Consider the following 18,845-nt stretch of genomic DNA (forward strand, 5'->3'; position numbering starts at 1 on the left):
AAAGATAGATGTTCTTATTAGGGAAACAGAAACTATTTTTAAATGAGTATTTTAGAATGGAAACTTAAAATATCATAACTAAAAAATTCACTGGATGATCTGAATAACCCAATAAAGGGGACAGAGAAAAGAGTCTGTGAACTTGCAAACAGACCAATAGACTTTACCCAATTTCTACAACAGAGAGAGGAAAAAAAAGACTGAAAAACTCAGAGTCTCCAGTTCCTATGGGACAATATTAAAAAGATCTAATATTTTTTTAAATTTTTTTTAGTTATGTTAATCACCATACATTACATCATTAGTTTTTTATGCAGTGTTCCATGATTCATTGTTTGTGCATAACACCCAGTGCTCCATGCAGAACGTGCCCTCTTTAATACCCATCACCAGGCTAACCCATCCCCCCATCCCCCTCCCCTCTAGAACCCTCAGTTTGTTTTTCAGAGTCCATCGTCTCTCATGGTTCGTCTCCCCCTCCAACTTACTCCCCTTCATTCTTCCCCTCCTGCTATCATCTTCTTAAAAAGATCTAATATTAATGTTTAAGTTCCAAAAGGAGGGGAGAAAGAGATTGGTGTGGGAAAAAAATCTGAAGACATAATGGCAGAAAACATAAATCTGGTGCAAGACATAAATATACAGCTGTAAGAACTCCACACAAAATAAACTCAGAGAAAACCAAACCCATCCACATTCTATTCAAATTTATGAACGCTAAAGAAAAAATATTGAAAGCAAACAGAAAAAAATAGCCCATTACATATATGGGAACAAAGATTTGAAGGCCTGCTTGGTTTCTCACTAGAAACCAAAGTTCTCAGAAGACAATGGAACAACATCTGTCAAGTGCGAAGAGAAAAGAACTTCCAACTTGGGATTCTATATGCCGCACACGTATCCTTTAGTAATGACATCAAAATGAAAACATTCTCAGAAGAATGAAAACTTAAGAGAATTTATTGCTAGCAGGCCTTCTCTAAAACAAATGCTAAAGAAAATTCTTCAACCCTATAGAATGCTCCTGAGGGTACTTAGAACTTCAGAATAAAAAAGCAAAACAGAAATGATACATATATGGGTAATTATAATAGACTGTTTTTCTCTTGTATTCTTTAAAATATATATAACTATCTGAAGCAAAAATGTAAACATTGTCTAGTGGAGTTATCAATATACGTGGATGTAATATACATACCAACTATGACACAAAGGGGTACAGTAATCCCTAGAAAAACTGCTTAAAACATACTACAAAGAGACAGAGTCTGAAAATTGATAGATTTAAATAGGTTACTAAAAGATATTCAAATAATTGAAAGCAGGAAAGGGGAACAGAGAAACACACACCCCACAGAGGCACAAATCAAGCAAATAATAAAAAGATACACATAAAACCAAACATATCAAAGATACATTGTATGTAAATGGTCTAAATGCACCAATTAAATGATGGAGGCTGTCAGATTGGATTTTTTATTTTTTAATATGCTATATCCTGCCATATTAATGGTAGCAAAACTCTAATAGTCATAATAATGCACACACAATAAAAATGGAATTTTATCTGTGAATGAGGTGGTTCACCATATAGATTATCATCCACCTAGTCATAGAATAGTTTTTGTTTTAATATCCTCCTTTTTTAAGGTTTGACTGACACAGCTCTGCTCTATAGCAAACATGGCCAGGCCCACTTCACACCAGTCGAATGGCTCTAGATTGACCACACAACAGCCATTTGCTAACAGAGCTCCAATTTTGTTTAGCCCCCAGAGAAAAATCACCGGTCTGAGCGAATTGTAAAAATCTCATTTCTTTTTGCCAGTTAATGACCTACGGGTGCATAGACGAGTCCATTTTGACCAACACCATGTAAGAAGTCTACTGGGGGCATCTAGGAAATGTATTTTCTTTCTGAAAGGAGAGAGGAAGAGAAGAAAAAAAAAATTCACTTTTTTTTTTTTTTTTTTTAAGTGAACATGGACTCCCTTGCTTTATTTTTTAAATTCTGCTTTGGGATACTTAGAGCTGTGGTAACCACTGCCACCAGAAAGGGAAGTGAGTATAGCAGTGGAGAAAGATAAAAGGACTCTGATGAAGCAACCTCGATAGCACCTGCCACTGGACTTACTTCTGGTTAAGTAAACAAGAAATATACTTATTGTTTAAGCCAATGTTTGGCTATGCATTCTGCTACCTGGACTCAAAGTATCATTAACTGACAAATGAGCAAAGAGAGCCTGATCTTTCTCAGCACAGAATGCCTGCCATACGTGCAAGTCTTCTGCCTTTCGGGCATGGTTACGGCCATTAGCCTTCCCCCTTTCTCAGCCACATAATTTGGAAGGTGTGGGGAGATAGAGACCATCTGCCTGGAGAGGATGAAGATATAGTAGAGTAAGAGGCAGAGTACTATTAATTTATTGCAAAGCCAAGTAAAACTGTATGGGTTGGGATTCCTTCATTCAATCAAGTCAACATCATTGAGTGCTAACTGTGTCCTAAACTCTGTGTTAGGTACTACAGGTACAACAATGAGAACAGGTTCTGTGCTTCAAATGGTAGTGATGAACAATATGCAAGTAAATACATAAGGTGTGGCTGTGTTATAAAGAAAAGTGGACCAGTAATAGCATGTTCGGAACTCCTCTAGATAAAGTACTGAGAAACTAACAGCTATTTCAGAACCGTCAGCAGAGATTTGTGACCCTTTCCACTTTCTTTCAGAAGTGATAAAGAAACTTCGAAGTTGCAAAGCTTTAGTAAAGTTCCACGTTGATAATTTAAACTCAAAGAAGGCAGCAAAGTAACCTGTCGTTTGGGATCCTTAAAACAAAAAACAAAAAACAAACAAACAAAAAAGGAAATACCTACTTCAGGAAAGGTTTTAAATCTCAATACGAGATCAATCTGTGATAACAGCTCACAAACTTGGAAATTGAATAAGAGAAGAACTTGAAAGGTTTAGAAAATGGCCAGATAATGTCAGCTACGCTAGATGGTAAAAAAAAAAAAAAAAAAAAAAAAAAAAAAAAAAAAAACAATAGAGTAGATAAGGAATGGAATATTAAAGAACAAAATGAAAACAAGGACAGGCAAAAGGAGCCACAGGCGTGGAGAACAAGTCATCAAGGCAACTATTAAGTCTTCCTTGGCTATGACACGAAGTCAGGAAATCCTTGCCAGTGGAGCAGAAACTTGGATAGCACACATTGTTTAGAAACAACCTGATTCATGACCTTGTTTACAACAGGAAGAATCAGTGTTCTGGGCTATCCCCAGCTTAGAAAGGCTGTGAGTCCAGGAGAACTCTTTGGGAGTCATACCAGGTTGAGAATCACAGCCTTCATTCCTCCAGTTTGCGGCTCTTTCTCAGGCTGGGAATTCCGAAACCCCGGAGAGGCGCGGCTCGGGAACCTGGAAGTTAGTAGTTGCCAAGTTTATCCATTAAAGTTTCGAGGCAGCCGCCCCACCTCCACCCAAAAAACTCACAGGAGAATTATTGCTGAGTTCCATTTTCCAGGTTATCTATTTCCCCCACGAGTACTGCAGATTAAATCATAAATACAAGCCAATTGCAGTCACAACTTCATATACCAGTGCAAACCCAGTGGCTTCTGCACAGTCCCCACGCTGCCAGAAACCCCGCCCCCGTTCGTAACCATGGGAACGGCAGACACTCTGCGAGCCGGAGATTCCCGGTTCCGCCCCCTCCCTAACAAATATTGTTTCCCACTATCTGTCCACATGGGCGCACCGCCTCACTATTGGTCAGTGCCCGAAAACTGTGCCTTGCCCCAGCCAATAAGAGGCCTGTGCACGTGTACGCCTGCGTACCCCAATTGGTCACCACTGTCTGATCACGCACTGCCTACCTGCGCCATCCGGTGCGTGGGAGCACCTATGAAATGACTCAATAGCCATTTACAACCAATCGGCACGAGGCGGGGCTCAGAGCCGGCCTATGGGCGCGCGCCGGGGGTGGGCTGTCCCGGCCCCCGTCCAGTCCCACCTGGGTTTGTTAAAGCGATAGGCCCCAAGGCGCTCCAGGGCTCCACCGGGCACGGCAAAGCCGCCGCGGCGGCCCTCGGCGTGCGGCGGGCGCCTGTGACAGCGGTGCTGCTCTGCTCGCCGCGCCGGCTCCAGGCAGCTGCCGACCTCCCTGGCGCGGCCCCATCGCCCGGCGGGATGGGCGGCGAGGCGGGCTCCGCGGCAGCCGTGGGCTCCGAGGGCCGCGTAAAGAGCCTGGGTCTGGTGTTCGAGGATGAGCGCAAGGGCTGCTACTCGAGCGGCGAGACGGTGGCGGGACACGTGCTGCTGGAAGCGGCCGAGCCGGTGGCCCTGCGCGCACTGCGCCTGGAGGCCCACGGCCGAGCCATTGCTGCCTGGGGCCCGAGCCCTGGCGCCGCGGCCCCGGCCGCCTCCTCGGAGGTGGAGTACCTGAACGTGCGCCTGAGCCTGCGCGAACCCCCGGCCGGTGAGCGAGGGCCACGGCCCCGGAGTCCCCGCCGGGCCACGGGAGGCTCCGCAGAGGGGCTGGCAGGAACCGGGAGGGCGCGCGTCTGCGGACGCCCACCAGCTAGGGGGGCGGGGGCGGGATCCGAGGCTGGGGTCCGCCCACGGGGTGGCCGGAGCCTCAGTCTGGTCGCCAGTGGCGACAACAACGCCTGTGCCCCCCACTGCAAAGCACCAGGGAGATCGCGCGAGGTGAGTGCGCACGTCTACCTGGCTCCTCGCCTCCGGGTCGCTTGGGCCTGCCCAGCGCCGGGCGTCCCAGGACCTTCCAGGAGTGAACCGTTGCCATGGGAACCTTTAATGAGCAGTCAGAAACCTAAGATCTGGGGATCTAGGTCCTGTCCCTTCCGGCCTGAGGGATGGAGAGTGGAATCAGTCGATGAGGTTCCATGCTGTGTTTTATGGGCCTCCCCTTCTTCCCATCCTGGACGTAGACACTCGTTCTTGTTTCACGATGAATTAGCAAAACCTCAATCTTGGAAAAAGTGAAGTCGTTCGTGAGCAGTAGGGGTTAAAAGGAAGTGTTTCTGGAGTTGACCATCATACTTTCCCTCTTCTGGGAGCAGAGTAACAAGAGTTTTGCCTCTGCCCTGTATTCTTTTGTCTTTTCTTCTTCTTTTTGTTTCCTTGCAACATCCCTTCCTCCCTCCCCCCACCCCGTCCCTTGCCCCGTAGGCTTTTGGAGACAGTGGGATCTGGGCATTGTAAGTTTCTGGAGGAATGATTACCCACTTCTTGTCAACCCTTGTGAAGTCCAGTTAATAGTGTAGGTTTTTCCAAGTGCTTATGTGGGAACCTACATCATAGCTGTTTCATCTATATGTATAGTCTGTGTAAGTATAAAACTTTATATAATTATATATAGTAAATATGCAAAAATTGATTTTCTTAATCATGAAAATACTAGGAACAGTGAGTCTTGCTCTTCATGAAGCTGGTGGAAGCTACTTTAAGCTGTTTTATATTTCTGCCTCATCAGCTTCAGCTTTTATCTATAAAAGGAGATAATGGTATAAACTCCCCACCCTTGAAGAGTAAAAGGCAGTATACCAATGTTTTAATGTTTTCTGTTTCTTATACAAAATAAATAGTATGTGCAATTTTGCCTTTTCCTACCTTGGAAAAGTAGACTCTTCCCCGTTAAATGCTCAAGGTATGTGAGAATCCAGTGATCCCAAGTATTGTAAGGAAAAAAACATACTTGGAACCAAAGCCTTTTTGGATTCACAAGTACAGTGTGTTGGGTGACCCTTTCCTTGGTATGGTTTCCAGGATCAGCCTACACGTGCCTCCCCCAATGGTCAGGGACAACACAGATTTTCAAGATGGCTGACTGGAGTCAGGGTCGTGGAAGAGAGAAGTAAAGTGGTTTTTGTCCAGGACTTTGGACTCTCTATATCTCCGTGCCCATAACTACTGAGTAAACAGAAATGAGATTAATAGCAGTTGGACCTGGGATTAGTAATAAAAAATTGCTTTGGTAAAATCTGGTCTGACAAATACTGTTTTGAATCACAGGTTAGATCTTGCTTTTTCATTCTGATGGAAGAGAATGTCTAAGCCTAGACAACCTGAAAATTTTTAGCTTGTTTTTAAAAGATACCATACCAGATATTGGCAAAAATTATGTTTTATTTAAAAATCAGAGTTTGTTTTAGGTGAGCTCATTGAGAGGAAAAAAAAAAACAAAAAACTCCTAACATCTGTAGCTTCAAAGAAGTTAGCAACTTTGCACAGTCGTAGATTGTCAGGGTCATTTATTTCCAAAACCTAGCTGAATTTTGATCACCTGAAGAGATTTTTAGAAATCTAGATTTTTGGGGGGAAATGTGTCTAGGACATTTCTTTTCAGGAAATCTCCCCCCAGGTAATTGTTTGGCACTCTGCTTGCTATCTTTGTGATTGATTTTCTTCACTTTTTGTTTAATAATTGAGGAACTGTGGTAGAAAGATAAGATAGAAGAGAGTTAGTTGCACTTGGTACCCACCAGCGGTATGACCTTGTTTGAGTCCCTCAACCTTCTTGAGCCCAAGTCTCTGACTCTGTAATGATGTTCTTAGCTCCCACCGCTCCCAAGTGCCCCGAATGAGGAGCTTGGGCTGTAAGACCATCAGTGAATGGAACACCTCTCTGCGATTTTGTAGTCCTGTGTATAAGGCAGAAGTACTGAGCCATGAGAACAGAAGCAGAAATGGGCACATGATGGCAGCTATGAAACTTTTAACAAAAAAAATAATCATAAGAGAAAGGAAGAAAACTAAGATTTTATTCCAAATGCTATAACCTCTGTTGATCAACTTTCTCCATTTGTGTTCCTGTTTATGTGTGGAGGGGATTGAAAGCCTTGTTTTAAATGTTCTAGTTCCTATGTTCATTTGTGTTCTCTATGATGAGAGAACTTTCTCTCTCTCAGTATCCCAAGTAACTTCCCCACACATGCCCACCGTGCCCAGCCTCATGCTGTTCCCTTCCTCTCAAACCGCCTCCTCCACATCTCCGTGCGGGCCCTCGGGTCCAGAGCAGGCACCATGCCCTCCACGGGCTCCCGCCCTCTGTGCTCATTACTTGCATGCGTGTGTCTATAGCCCCCCCCCACCTCCCATGGTCTATCTGAGGATTGACATTACTCCTCTTTGTATCCACAGGGCCTGATGTCTAAGCACTGTACGGTTTGAACTCACATGAAATCCACATTTTTAAACATTGTAAAGTACACAGATTGTCCTGTTCATTAGTCTAAGGATTACAACTTAGAACTTAAGTCCAGCTCTCTCAGAAGCACTGGGATTGCCTTGAGCCTTTTACTGGATAGCACGGCTGTAAGTGCTGAGCCTTACAGGTAGGGCAGCTCTGGGCACACCTGAGCCCTTGGACTGCCTCCATCACGGTGGCTGAACATGACCTCTTGTCCCTGTCGCTTGTTCACTTCACCTCCAAGTCACCCACCTGTGTTGTATTTCTGTTTGAATGACCTTCAGTCATTTTTCCCCGTAATGTAGTTCACGCTGAAAATTGGGGATAGATTCAGAAGACTAAATGGGCCAATAACGCATTCCTGTTTTCTGAAAGGACAAGGTTGAGATGTTAACTTGTTTCTAGTAAGTGAAAGACTATTCCATTTTACTAGCCCTTTAAATGTCTCTCTCTCTCTCTTTTTTTTTAATGAATGGATATAGCAGAAATCTCTGTTTTTAGTATCAACTGACCAGGCAAATCTTGAAGAAAGTTCTCATCTGTGCCGCACTTCCTTCATCTGAATCGTGCCACCCTTGATGAGAGGGTTGAGTTCTGAACTTGAATCGATGAGCATAAAGTGAAGGGGAAGTTTCTAAGCATCTCTGCAGGAGCTGTCTAAGCCACATGACAGCCCTGGAGTTGGCTTTGGATCTGAATGATGCCGGTTGTTTGTGTGTTCATGGCAGCGCCCGCAGCGCCCCTGGCCTCACACGGTCCATCCGCACCCTGCATCTCAGCCTCTATGGGCGATAAAACCGAGCTGGCTGACCCAGAACCCAGAGCAGGAGGGAGGAGTCATGGCTGTGCTAGGCAGACCCCGCTCTATATTCTGACTTAACCACCAATTAACTAGCCACCTGTTAATTGGTAGAGCTTAAGTGTAAATGCATGATTCTTACCTCATAAGTTGTCCTGTTAGTTTGGCTGTTTGGTATTATTATACTCAATCTTCACAATATTCCAAGGAAATTTTTCACCTTTTTCCATTTTTGCCCAAGGAATACAGAATCTGATTTTTATGGTATACCCAAAATAAATAGATGTATTTTTTCTAGATCAGTTTTAAATCCAATTTAATATTGGTATCTCATATTAGTATAATAGTATATTATAATGTTAGTGTAGTAGCATTGGTGTATGTTTATAATATAATGTCGGGACACTGGTGCTAGTTTATGAGTGGGGCGAACAAATGTGTGTGTGTAGATGGACACACATGTATACTTGTATGTATGCATATACACGTGTGTACGTGTGTGTGTACATGAGAACCTTGGGCTCTGACACTTTATGGTAATTACTTGCGTGATTGGTCTCTTTAAAGATAGAAACTATGTGTATATATGTGATTTGAAATTGATGAAACTTGATAGAAACTGCTTCAAATTCTAATTCTCTAAATCTTAGAGATTAATGTACTTTTTGGAGTATCCTGGATGCTATAGCCAGGGAAATCTCCTTTGAAAAAAATAGGATTACGTTATGAAAATTCGTGATCTAATATGACCTTAGTTAAAATGTATTTTCTTTTTTTAGGTGAAGGCATCCTCTTATTACAGCCTGGAAAACATGAATTTCCATTTAGCTTTCAACTTCCATCTGAGTAAGTGAAACGATACTACTTTTGTGATTTCCCTTCTCTGCAATATGTCTTTCCCGAGGTGAGGGTACCAAGTATCTTCTGAGACTCAGTTATGTCCATCGATCTTGAATAGCTCCTCAATAGACTTACCCTGTTCACATTCTTTTTATTTTTTTTAACCCAAACCAACACTTTCAGGGTTTTTGGTTTTTTTTTCCAGTAGTGTTTCACTGAAAGATAAACTTATCAATTAACCTCTTCGGTTCGTTTCAGACCTTTAGTAACCTCGTTCACTGGGAAATACGGAAGTATTCAGTACTGTGTGCGGGCAGTTTTGGAACGACCCAAGGTACCTGATCAGAGTGTGAAGCGGGAGCTTCAGGTTGTTAGTCACATTGATGTCAACACACCAGCATTATTAGTAAGTTCTTCCTCCTCCTCCTTCCCCTCCCCCCCTTCCCCCTTCCCTTCAGTAGGGCTGTATACACCGATCCAGTGTGGTGCTAGTCGGTCCTGTCACTTTCTCATACAATCTTGTAACCCGTGGGCCTTCACTATAAATGTGTGATTCTAGGTTGGGCAAATTACAAATTGTCTGTGTTAATACTATTGATTATGTCTCTATTGTTCAGGCCTGCTTTTGCCAAAAAGTTATACAGGCTTGAAATGCATTAATAAGGCTTAATAATAATAATGCTCACACAGAGAGTGGTTACTTTTACCAGAGCGGCCACATTCACGGGGCTGTGGTATTCTAAACTCTTCAATAATAGCAGGTTGAGGAACAGTAATTACGGAAGAGTATTAATCATGCTCAGCCTGTTATTGAGGCTCAGGCCATTATGCTATGTATCCTTCCATTTTGCATGTCATTTTCTAACATTAAGTAAGTGCGTGCAGCTGCTGTGGAGAGCCTTTCTCTTATCATTTCCTTATGACAGATTTGGCCACATTAAAGCATTGAACTTCTAATAATCACCAGAAATACTGTAGGCTGATAAGAAAGATTAGGCTATAAGTAACAACAGAATAGGCAGGATGGGAGCTAATGAGCTAGATTCTTTTATCTAAACCCATATTATCAAAATAATATAAAATTATACCTTGTACTTTCATGATAGCTGTGAGGACCTAATGGTTCTTCATTTAAATATGAATGAATGATTTTTTTTTACTTCATAGAAAATACTGGGATAATTTGAACTTTCCGTCATGATACGGGTGTTCCAAAGATGTATGTTTAGTATTGGGGGTTTCTTTTTCTAGCCAATGTTTTTAAAGATAAGGGGAAAAAACAGGAGCTAAAAGGTATTTCACCCCGTTTTCATTGGAAAATGGAATGGACTTCTCTCTAACGTTCACTTTTGGAAGGTGACAATATAATAATTATGCTCTGGCTGCAGGATCCCTTGTGGCCAAAATCCTAGAACAGCCCGCACCTAGCTGAGCAGGCTGAAAGCTCCCATTATGGCCGGAAGTTACCGTCCACTTCACACCTTGGGTTTCTTTGGTTTTTTGTCTTTTTGTTTTGTTTTGTTTTTGCAAACTAACAATACTGTCTTGTACTTTTAAAAACTACTTAGAATTGGGAAGTTGGTTATTTCTAAGCTATTTATAGGACCATTGTGGCAAATGGTTTAAGGAGATTTTATTTTTTGGCCAAAAAGAAAAACTATTAATCCTTTAATGTTCTTTTTATAAGTGAAAAAACTATTGCAGCTTTGGGTTTTACTATGAACTTTTGGTTTGTGCATCTTTTAAAAACTGAGCATTTTAAGTCTTGTGTCCTTTCTCTTGACGCCATAGAAGAGAAGGTGGGGTGGTCTGTTTTTATTTTTTGTAGAACCTTGTGGATCCATTACATTGGGTGTGTTTTGCTGCTGCCACACAGAACCCAAAACCAGTCTCACTTGAGGGCGCTTGAAATTTCTGCCTAATCATGCATTTTTGAATTCAGGAAAAAAAGCCTATTTGTTTCTTCTACATTTTAGATGCCAAAACAAATAGAAGATTTTGATTATTGATTTTTATACCATTTCTTTTTTTTACCTAATCTACACGTAAAGTCTTTAAAAGAAAAAAAAATCTCTGTCACGTTACTAGTTACTACTGTAATTTTTTATTATTACCTTAAGGGAAGGTATATCGTTTCCCAGCAATGATTAGAGGATAAAATAGGATGGTGTCACCTAATTTGAGTCTGACAATTCATCTTAGTTTTCCTAAAAAGAGAATGACTTTGTTTTTTCAATGCTTTATATTTCAGCAAGTATTTGCCTAATACATCGCGTGAGAATAAAAAGTTGATTTGTTTTCTGAAAGGCATTTCTTCACAACTGTTTAATAAAGAACAATGTAATTTTAAGTTCTGTGAGTTTTCTACTGGTTTAATTAAAGTCATGTTATTTCTTGAAATTTTCAAGACCCCTGTATTGAAAACTCAAGAGAAAATGGTTGGCTGTTGGTTTTTCACATCTGGTCCTGTCTCACTGAGTGCCAAAATCGAAAGAAAAGGATACTGTAATGGTAAGCAAAATGTTTGAAAGTCTAAATGGAGGAGTCATGCATTTTATTAGCTACTTTTAAGTGATTTTAAGTAGTGTGTTTTGTAATTCACGAGGTACATACTGTTTTAAAATGTGGATAATAGGTTTTTCATATAAATTATGGATATGCAAGTATTTTTGAGTGGATCAGTAGAGATCCACTTCCAGTAAAACTTCTGGTGTTTCTGACTTCGGTCCTTTCACGTTAGTAACAAAGACTAGAACTGGGAAAGTGGGGAAAATGCCAGCATTTTACTTGATGTTGCCAAAGAATGTCAGGAGCAGCGTTGCTCAGAAGAGCGCTATTGCAAGGGACGCCTGGGTGGCTCTGTCCTTAAGCGTCTGCCTTCCGCTCCGGTCATGATCCCGGGGTCCTGGGATCAAGCCCCGCATCGGGCTCCCTGCTCCGCGGGAAGCCTGCTTCTCCCTCTCCCACTCCTTCTGCTTGTGTTCCCTCTCTCGCTGTCTCTCTCCCTGTGTCAAATAAATAAATAAAATCTTCAAAAAAAAAAAAAAAAAAGAAGAAGAGTGCTATTGCAGCAGGAAACTCTGTCAGGCATTCTGACCCTGTGCTGGGGATATGTACCCAAACATAGGGGGTGAGAGTGTAGAACATGAACAGCCTGAACAGTCAGATTGATATTGGAGCATCTGTTTGTGAAGGATCTGATTCCGTCCAGTGGGTTTGGCCCCCACTCCAGGGTTCCGGCTCATTGGAAATGAATGTGGTACAGATGGTGGAACAGCGGACACGTAATGCGGACGGGAAAGTCGTCTGCTCCATCCATTGTTTCATTTGTGCCTTCACATCGGCTCCTTAAAAGCGATGTCTTTGTTCTGTTGGGCAGGTTTTAATTTGATGGGCATTAATGAGTTTGTTAGTGATCTTTTGTACTTAACGTAGTACTGGGCCATTTATTTGTATGTCTTATCTTAATTTTTATAGATACTTGTTATTTACATATGTTTAGAACTGGCAACCTAATACTGCTACATTAGAAAAGCAAATAATGCAGTAATTAGAAGCCAGTATCTACTGTGACCTGCAGTGAATTCTCAGATCTCTGACACAGATTCACAATGTAAGTTTTCCATCAAAGTTCTCAATTTGTTAAAGTCACAAGGCAAGGTTTGTTTTAATTGGTTAGCGACTCTCATCCACCGTGGTGAGAACTTTCTGAAAAGTCTCTGAAGGTGTTTTTGTTCTCTTTTTAGGAGAAGACATTCCAATCTATGCAGAGATAGAGAATTGTTCCTCTCGGCTGATTGTTCCCAAAGCTGCTATTTTCCAAACCCAGACGTACTTGGCGAGTGGGAGAACAAAGACCGTCCGGCACATGGTTGCCAACGTACGAGGAAACCACATTGCATCTGGGGGCACTGACACGTGGAATGGGAAGACTCTCAAAATCCCACCTGTTACCCCGTCCATCCTGGATTGCTGCATTATCAGAATAGACTATTCCTTAGCTGTAAGCGGAGATCTTCTTAAAATGAAAAATATGTAGAATGGAGTAATAACCATGCCATGTTACCACGAATATGTATATTTAATACCTGGGAAAATGTCCTTGTATGTCAGCATAACGGCAGACCGTGGAATGATAAAAGATTGGCCTTTGTTCTTAATCAAAAACTGTCCCCCTAAGGAATCGAATTAACTAACATGCAGTTAAGGGGTGTTTGTTATATTGAAAACATAGACTTCATTTTTTATCATTATTATGTAAGCCGTGCTTGGTTACAGTGAAGTATGTTAAGGCTACAGGTCTCCATCACAGAGCATTCAGTGTATTTCCTGGGCTCTTAATTTGGTTTGTTCTTCATTTTATTTGGTCAGGATCCTTTACAGTGCTGTTGGAGAAGTGGTGGTAGGCAACAAAGGTACTTGTTTCTGTGAAAAAATAATTTGGAGGTTTAATTTATATTTTTGCCTCCCTCTCTCTCTTTTCTTTTTTTCTTTTCTTTTTTTGACATATTAGGTGTACATTCACATTCCTGGTGCTAAAAAATTGATGCTCGAGCTGCCCTTAGTGATTGGCACGATTCCATACCATGGTTTTGGCAGCAGAAACTCCAGCATTGCCAGCCAGTTCAGTATGGATCTGAGCTGGCTGACGCTGACCCTGCCAGAGCAGCCCGAAGGTATGAGGCATGGAGGTTCCCTCCGCGGGGAGTTTCACACGTAGGGTACCTGAGGGCAGTGTAAGACAGCAGGTGCTCAGATGCCGATGACTCCCGCCTCTGCAGCTATCCTGACTCTTCTGAGCCCTGGAAATCATAACACCGCCTTCCTGGCAGGGACTTTGGGAGCCTAGCTTAGCCAGGGCACAGAGCTGCTGGCTGCAGAGCCAGAAGGAAGTCTCCATCTCAAAAGAGGAGAATGCAATAACTGTTAGTAGTGATTTCACAACAGAAGGATCAATTAAGTATGTTTTGTCATGATGGGCACAAAAACTTGCTCATTAGAGGGGGGAGAAAAACATTGTTTTCAAATTCATCTAAATTTCTTGTTTTGGTAAGAGTTCGGAAGAATGTAATGAATTTTCGCATGGACTTCTGAGACCCATCTCTGTTTTTGTCCCAGCACCACCAAATTACGCAGACGTGGTGTCAGAGGAGGAATTCTCTAGACATGTGCCTCCTTACCCTCAGCCCCCTAACTGTGAGGGGGAAGCATGCTGTCCCATGTTCGCCTGCATACAGGAATTCCGGTTTCACCCTCCGCCTCTTTATTCAGAGGTAAGCAAAACGAAAGAAAATAAGACTTTTAGGTTGCTGTCTGGAAATAATCCCTTGGTAAGTATCTGTTGCTGATTCCTAAGTAGTAGGGGATAAATATTTTAAAAATTTTTCTGGTGATGATAAACTGGCACTGATCCAATTACCTCCTTTTGTAATATTTTCCTTGTAAACGATAGCATGCCCGTAGAGTACCATGGATCGCCTTTAAATTGTTTTATGTGGCCGTGGAGTACAAAGCACTTAAGTGACCCACTGGGACTTCTTAATAGGCTCATAGCAGCTTGGCTTCTAACCACCATATAATGAGAAATAGATACTAAGATTATTTTTAGGGTGCTGGAATAGTAATCCTGGTCTGCTCTTTTTTTGCAGGTTGATCCATATCCTCCTGATGTAGAAGAGACCCAGCCTGTTTCCTTCATTCTCTGAACAAATGTCAGAAATCACTGTGTTCATCATCAAATTAGTAAACAGTTCCTTCCCCCCTGCCTTTTTGGAAAAGAGGGAGAGAAAAGGCGTGTAAGAACATAAATGAACATCCAGATTGAAGGTGATAGAAATTAAAGAACATGTGAACTTCCCAGTGGGCCAACGGGATCATTGCACAAGTTGACGATACGGTCATGCGTCCCCTTTAAATAATCCAGTGAAGCAGATGTGAAAAGTCACGTGAGAAGAACGTCCCGGAAGTCCTGATGGTGATAGAGTAAGTGAAGGGGCTGCCAGCGCTTGGCCCCAGGGAACGGACCCTGTGTGGAGAGTGGAAATGCTCTGTGAGTGTCACTTTACAGAGGTTGCTCCAGGTGGAACAGAAGTTCACTCTGAGCTTTAAAGAAATGTAGACTCACTGGGAGCCTGGCTTTTGAAGAGGGTAGCAGCACAGAGGCATGCACGAATAGGAGAGGCCCACTCTAAGTATCAGGTGTGAGGGGCTTCGTGGTTTCTTACCGTGTCTCATCGGACTGACGTCCTCGAAAGAACCTTTCAGTGAGGTCCTAATGAAGTCACGCAGTTCCACCGTATAAATTGGCTCTACAGTATTAAGAAACCAAGAAAAGAGTTCCCTGCAAGGCATGTCAGTTCAGAGGGGATCAGTACGAGAACACGTTTGGTTGAAGCCTATACTTCTTACCCCATTCAAGTACTTTGTTAGGATATGCGTTTGATTTTCCCGGTGTCTTATTTACCTAGGATCACAGTAGAAAAAAAAAGAAGGTTGCATCCTCAGGCTGCCTTGTTAACTACACAGAAAAAAATACAAAAAAAAAAAAACACAAAACAACAAAAAGCCTTTCCTAACCTACCTCTAGTGGGGTTATCAGAATCCTTTGAAAACTCGAGGCCTGATAAGCCTCGTGTGGAGTTTCTGCTAATTGGCAGTAGCAATCTCCTCTGACTTATCACTAAATCTGCAGGTGGACCAAGGGAAAAATCTATAAGGCTAGTGTTAGATGAAAGTTAATATATGCCTACCAAAGGGTATTTCAAAATAAATGCAAAATCAAAAGAGGGTACAGACAACTGTGGTTTTTAAAAAGGACAAACTGAATTCCTGCCGAGATCGAAGTCTACTGACGGCAGTCACGGCGCTGTGTATTACTATTCCAATTCCAATTCTTTAGTAATTCTATTTAAACTGTGATTTTTTTTTTCTTTATCGTTTTGGTGCAATATTTTTGTTACCATTTAATCTCAGGATATTCCGACCAACAAGATTGTGTTGCTGCTAGAAGTCTGAGCAGTGTTTTGACTTTTCCCCTCTCCCCTTCTGTTGTTGGTCACATGGTCCCTTGCTTTTCCTTTCATCTGTTGGCTTCATGAGCTGAGAGCATTCCTGGACCCTCAGTAGAAAGGAAGGAGGGATTTCCACGGTAGAGGTTTTGGACCAGCCGAGTACTTTGGTTTTCTCCATGCCCTACGGGTTCAACCTAGAAACCCTGGTGCTTCCCATGCAGAATGCCGTACTTCTTTCACCAGAGCGAATAATTTTTCTTTCAATCAGTATATTCAGTCACAAGTATCAAAGTTCTTCTAAGGTTAAGTTTTGTATTTAGAAATTAGTTGGCCATCTGATCAGGGATTTTTTTCTACATGCATTAGGCAAATGTACCCTCCTCCCCCTTCTGGACACACCTCTCTCTGTAATCACGTAAGCATGTTAAGCAATTTTTTTCATTGTAAGCCACTATTTAAAATCACAGTGCAAAACTGTTACACCAATAATTGTGGTACTGAAATTGTCACAGAACTTTATTCCTTGCTTTGGTTTTTAGTGCTTTTATTTTTATTTTTTTATTTTGCTTTGTCTTTGTGTCTTTTTAAAGAGGTATGTGTATTTAAGTGTTATCTGAACAGTGTTGTTCTTAGTCTAAAAAAAAAGATCCTCTTCAGCTGTGTCTTGACTTCTAAGTTGTAGTTTATATGCCTTGTCAAGACATTGTCCATCTCCATGATACCAAAATAAAGTGAAAGAAGCTAAGGAAAATGGTATGAAGAAAGAAAGTTAAGTTTTGGCCCCATGTAGAAAGCCAAGTAGTTGGCTTCCAACTACTCAGTGGAATCCTTCACTAGGATGTTTTAGCACCTGTAACAGAGACATCGTGAAATGTGCTTAACAAATTTAAGGCAAAGCTGATTTTGTAGCACTTAAAAAAGAGTAGCTAAGAGGTATGATTTGCCTTATCAAATTGGTATCAGTATATCTGACCTTAAGTAGTAGGTTGAAACTGCATACCTTTTTATAATCAAGAAATTATTCTATGAATGTAGAAAATTCTACATTGCAACAGAATTCTTGGGAATGAAGATGAAAATTTAGCTGCTATTTGCTTGTTATTCTGTTGTTTAGTTTGCAAAGAAACTGTGGCCTTAGACTTTTCTTTTTGATGCAAAAATTTTTGAAATTGAAAATGTGCATCTTTTGGCACACAAAATCCTTCCATGGGCAGAACTTTAATTTTTATGTTTTTCTTTTGCACAATAAGAAACTCAATAGGCAAGGGTTTTGTTTTTGATAAGTTAACTATGAAAGCTTTTTTATTTTTATTATTAAAAATGTAACAGTTTAGCCCACAGGAAAAAAAAAAATAAAGATTGTATTTTGTATTCTGGTTTGAACCCCATGGGTTCCTTTTGTTAATAAAATGATGACACTAATGCTGTGAGGTACTGGTTCTGTGTTTGCTTTGTTTTTGTAAGACTATGACTTAAATCGTTACAGACTTAGGGGAAATCAGTACCACAAGACAAAATGTAATTGCTGTTAAATTAAGATCCTTTTGTTGCATACGGATACTATCACCAGGTCGGATAGCCCTGGGGGCTTCTGAGCCTGGTTTTACAGTGGGCTCAGTTTCCCCAGGGAAATCAGTTTTTAGCATTCCATGAAGAAAAGTGGTAACATGAGTAAGCCTAGTCTTGGTTGTTGAGAGAGCATTATTTGCTTGTGGATCCACACTGGCAGTCGACATAAATGGAGACATTTGTCTCCTGCAATAAATATTGAGGCAGAATTTATCAGTTCGCCCTTAAAGTTTCCGTAGTTTCTATTGTAAAGTGGTGGCTTCTGAAATTTAGAACTATGGAGGACGCTAACAAAGAATCTAGGACAAAGCCCTCCTATTACAAATGAGGATACCAAAACCCAGAGGTGTAACCTGAAAGTCTGACCTACATTCTCTGTAAGATTTCTGCTCACTCTAAAATTTCCTGATTCTACTACTTTAATAGAAGCCCACAGGAACAGTAATCGCTTTAAGTTACACAGTGTGAGACTTGCAGAACTGGATACTAAGCCTATGCTAAATCAAGAATCTTCTGTGTTCTGTCTTAGAGGCCTGCCTCCTGAAAGGGGACCAGTCTTTGACTAAATTGCTTCCTAAGTATGTTTAATTAGTAGCTGGAATCTTTTCTTCAGCAGAGGGATTTGTTTCTAACTTTATATTTTGAAATAATTATAGACCCATAAGCTGCAATCATAGTACAGAGAGATCCTGCATCCCCATCACCCAGTCTCCCCCAAAGGTAACATCTTACATAACTATAATACATGACCCAAATCAGGACACTGACATTGACACACTACCTACAGTTAAGTAGAATTCAGGACTTGCTTGGATTTGGCCAGTTTTTGAATGCAGTCATTGTTCCTGCATATGTTTTTGTGGACAATTCTGTGATATTTTATCATGACATTTATCATGTCTAGGTTCATACCATCACCACCGCAATCAAGATAAAAAACTCCCATCACCACAAAGAAACTCCCTCCAGCTGCCCCCGTGCAGGGACCACCTCCGCTTCCCTAGTCCCTGATTCATCTCTTCTCCATCTCTATAATTTTGTTATTTTGAGAATGCTAGGTACATGGAACTGTTCTGTACCTTTTCCATTGGCTTTTTCACTCAGGCTTATCACCTTTAAGATTCGTGCAAATTGTATCCATAGTTTGTGCCTTTATGTTTCAGCTGAGCCATTTTGAAAGAAATCGGTTATTACCGGCTTTGAAATTTCATTTTTCAATTTGCAAAGAAAATGTGTAACGTGCACATGATACCTTTGTAAATATTTTGGTTTTGATTTTGAGAACTACCTTTTATGGACAAAAATACATAAATGCAGGTTTACAGATTTTTAGGCGTTCATTTTTAGCTTGCCAAGGAATTGAAGTATTTTACCTTTATTTTTTTTTTAACGATTTTATTTGCCCAAGAGTGAG

The 18,845-nt window shown here is 41.3% G+C and overlaps 1 protein-coding gene across 1 annotated transcript; it reads left to right on the forward strand.

The window, feature by feature from the left end:
* Positions 1–4,042: 4,042 nt before the first annotated feature.
* Positions 4,043–17,292, forward strand: ARRDC4 (arrestin domain containing 4). The gene is made up of 8 exons (XM_028122796.2): positions 4,043–4,480; positions 8,792–8,858; positions 9,111–9,258; positions 11,261–11,363; positions 12,599–12,855; positions 13,366–13,528; positions 13,971–14,125; positions 14,501–17,292. The coding sequence occupies exons 1-8, from the start codon at positions 4,192–4,194 to the stop codon at positions 14,555–14,557; spliced, it is 1,239 nt and encodes a 412-aa protein (XP_027978597.1). The 5' UTR covers positions 4,043–4,191; the 3' UTR covers positions 14,558–17,292.
* The last annotated feature ends 1,553 nt before the right edge of the window (positions 17,293–18,845 follow it).

This window comes from Eumetopias jubatus, unplaced genomic scaffold, assembly GCF_037043125.1.
Source record: "Eumetopias jubatus isolate StellerSeaLion01/CBP00866 unplaced genomic scaffold, mEumJub1_p1.0 scaffold_7, whole genome shotgun sequence".
NCBI classification, from domain to species: domain Eukaryota; kingdom Metazoa; phylum Chordata; class Mammalia; order Carnivora; family Otariidae; genus Eumetopias; species Eumetopias jubatus.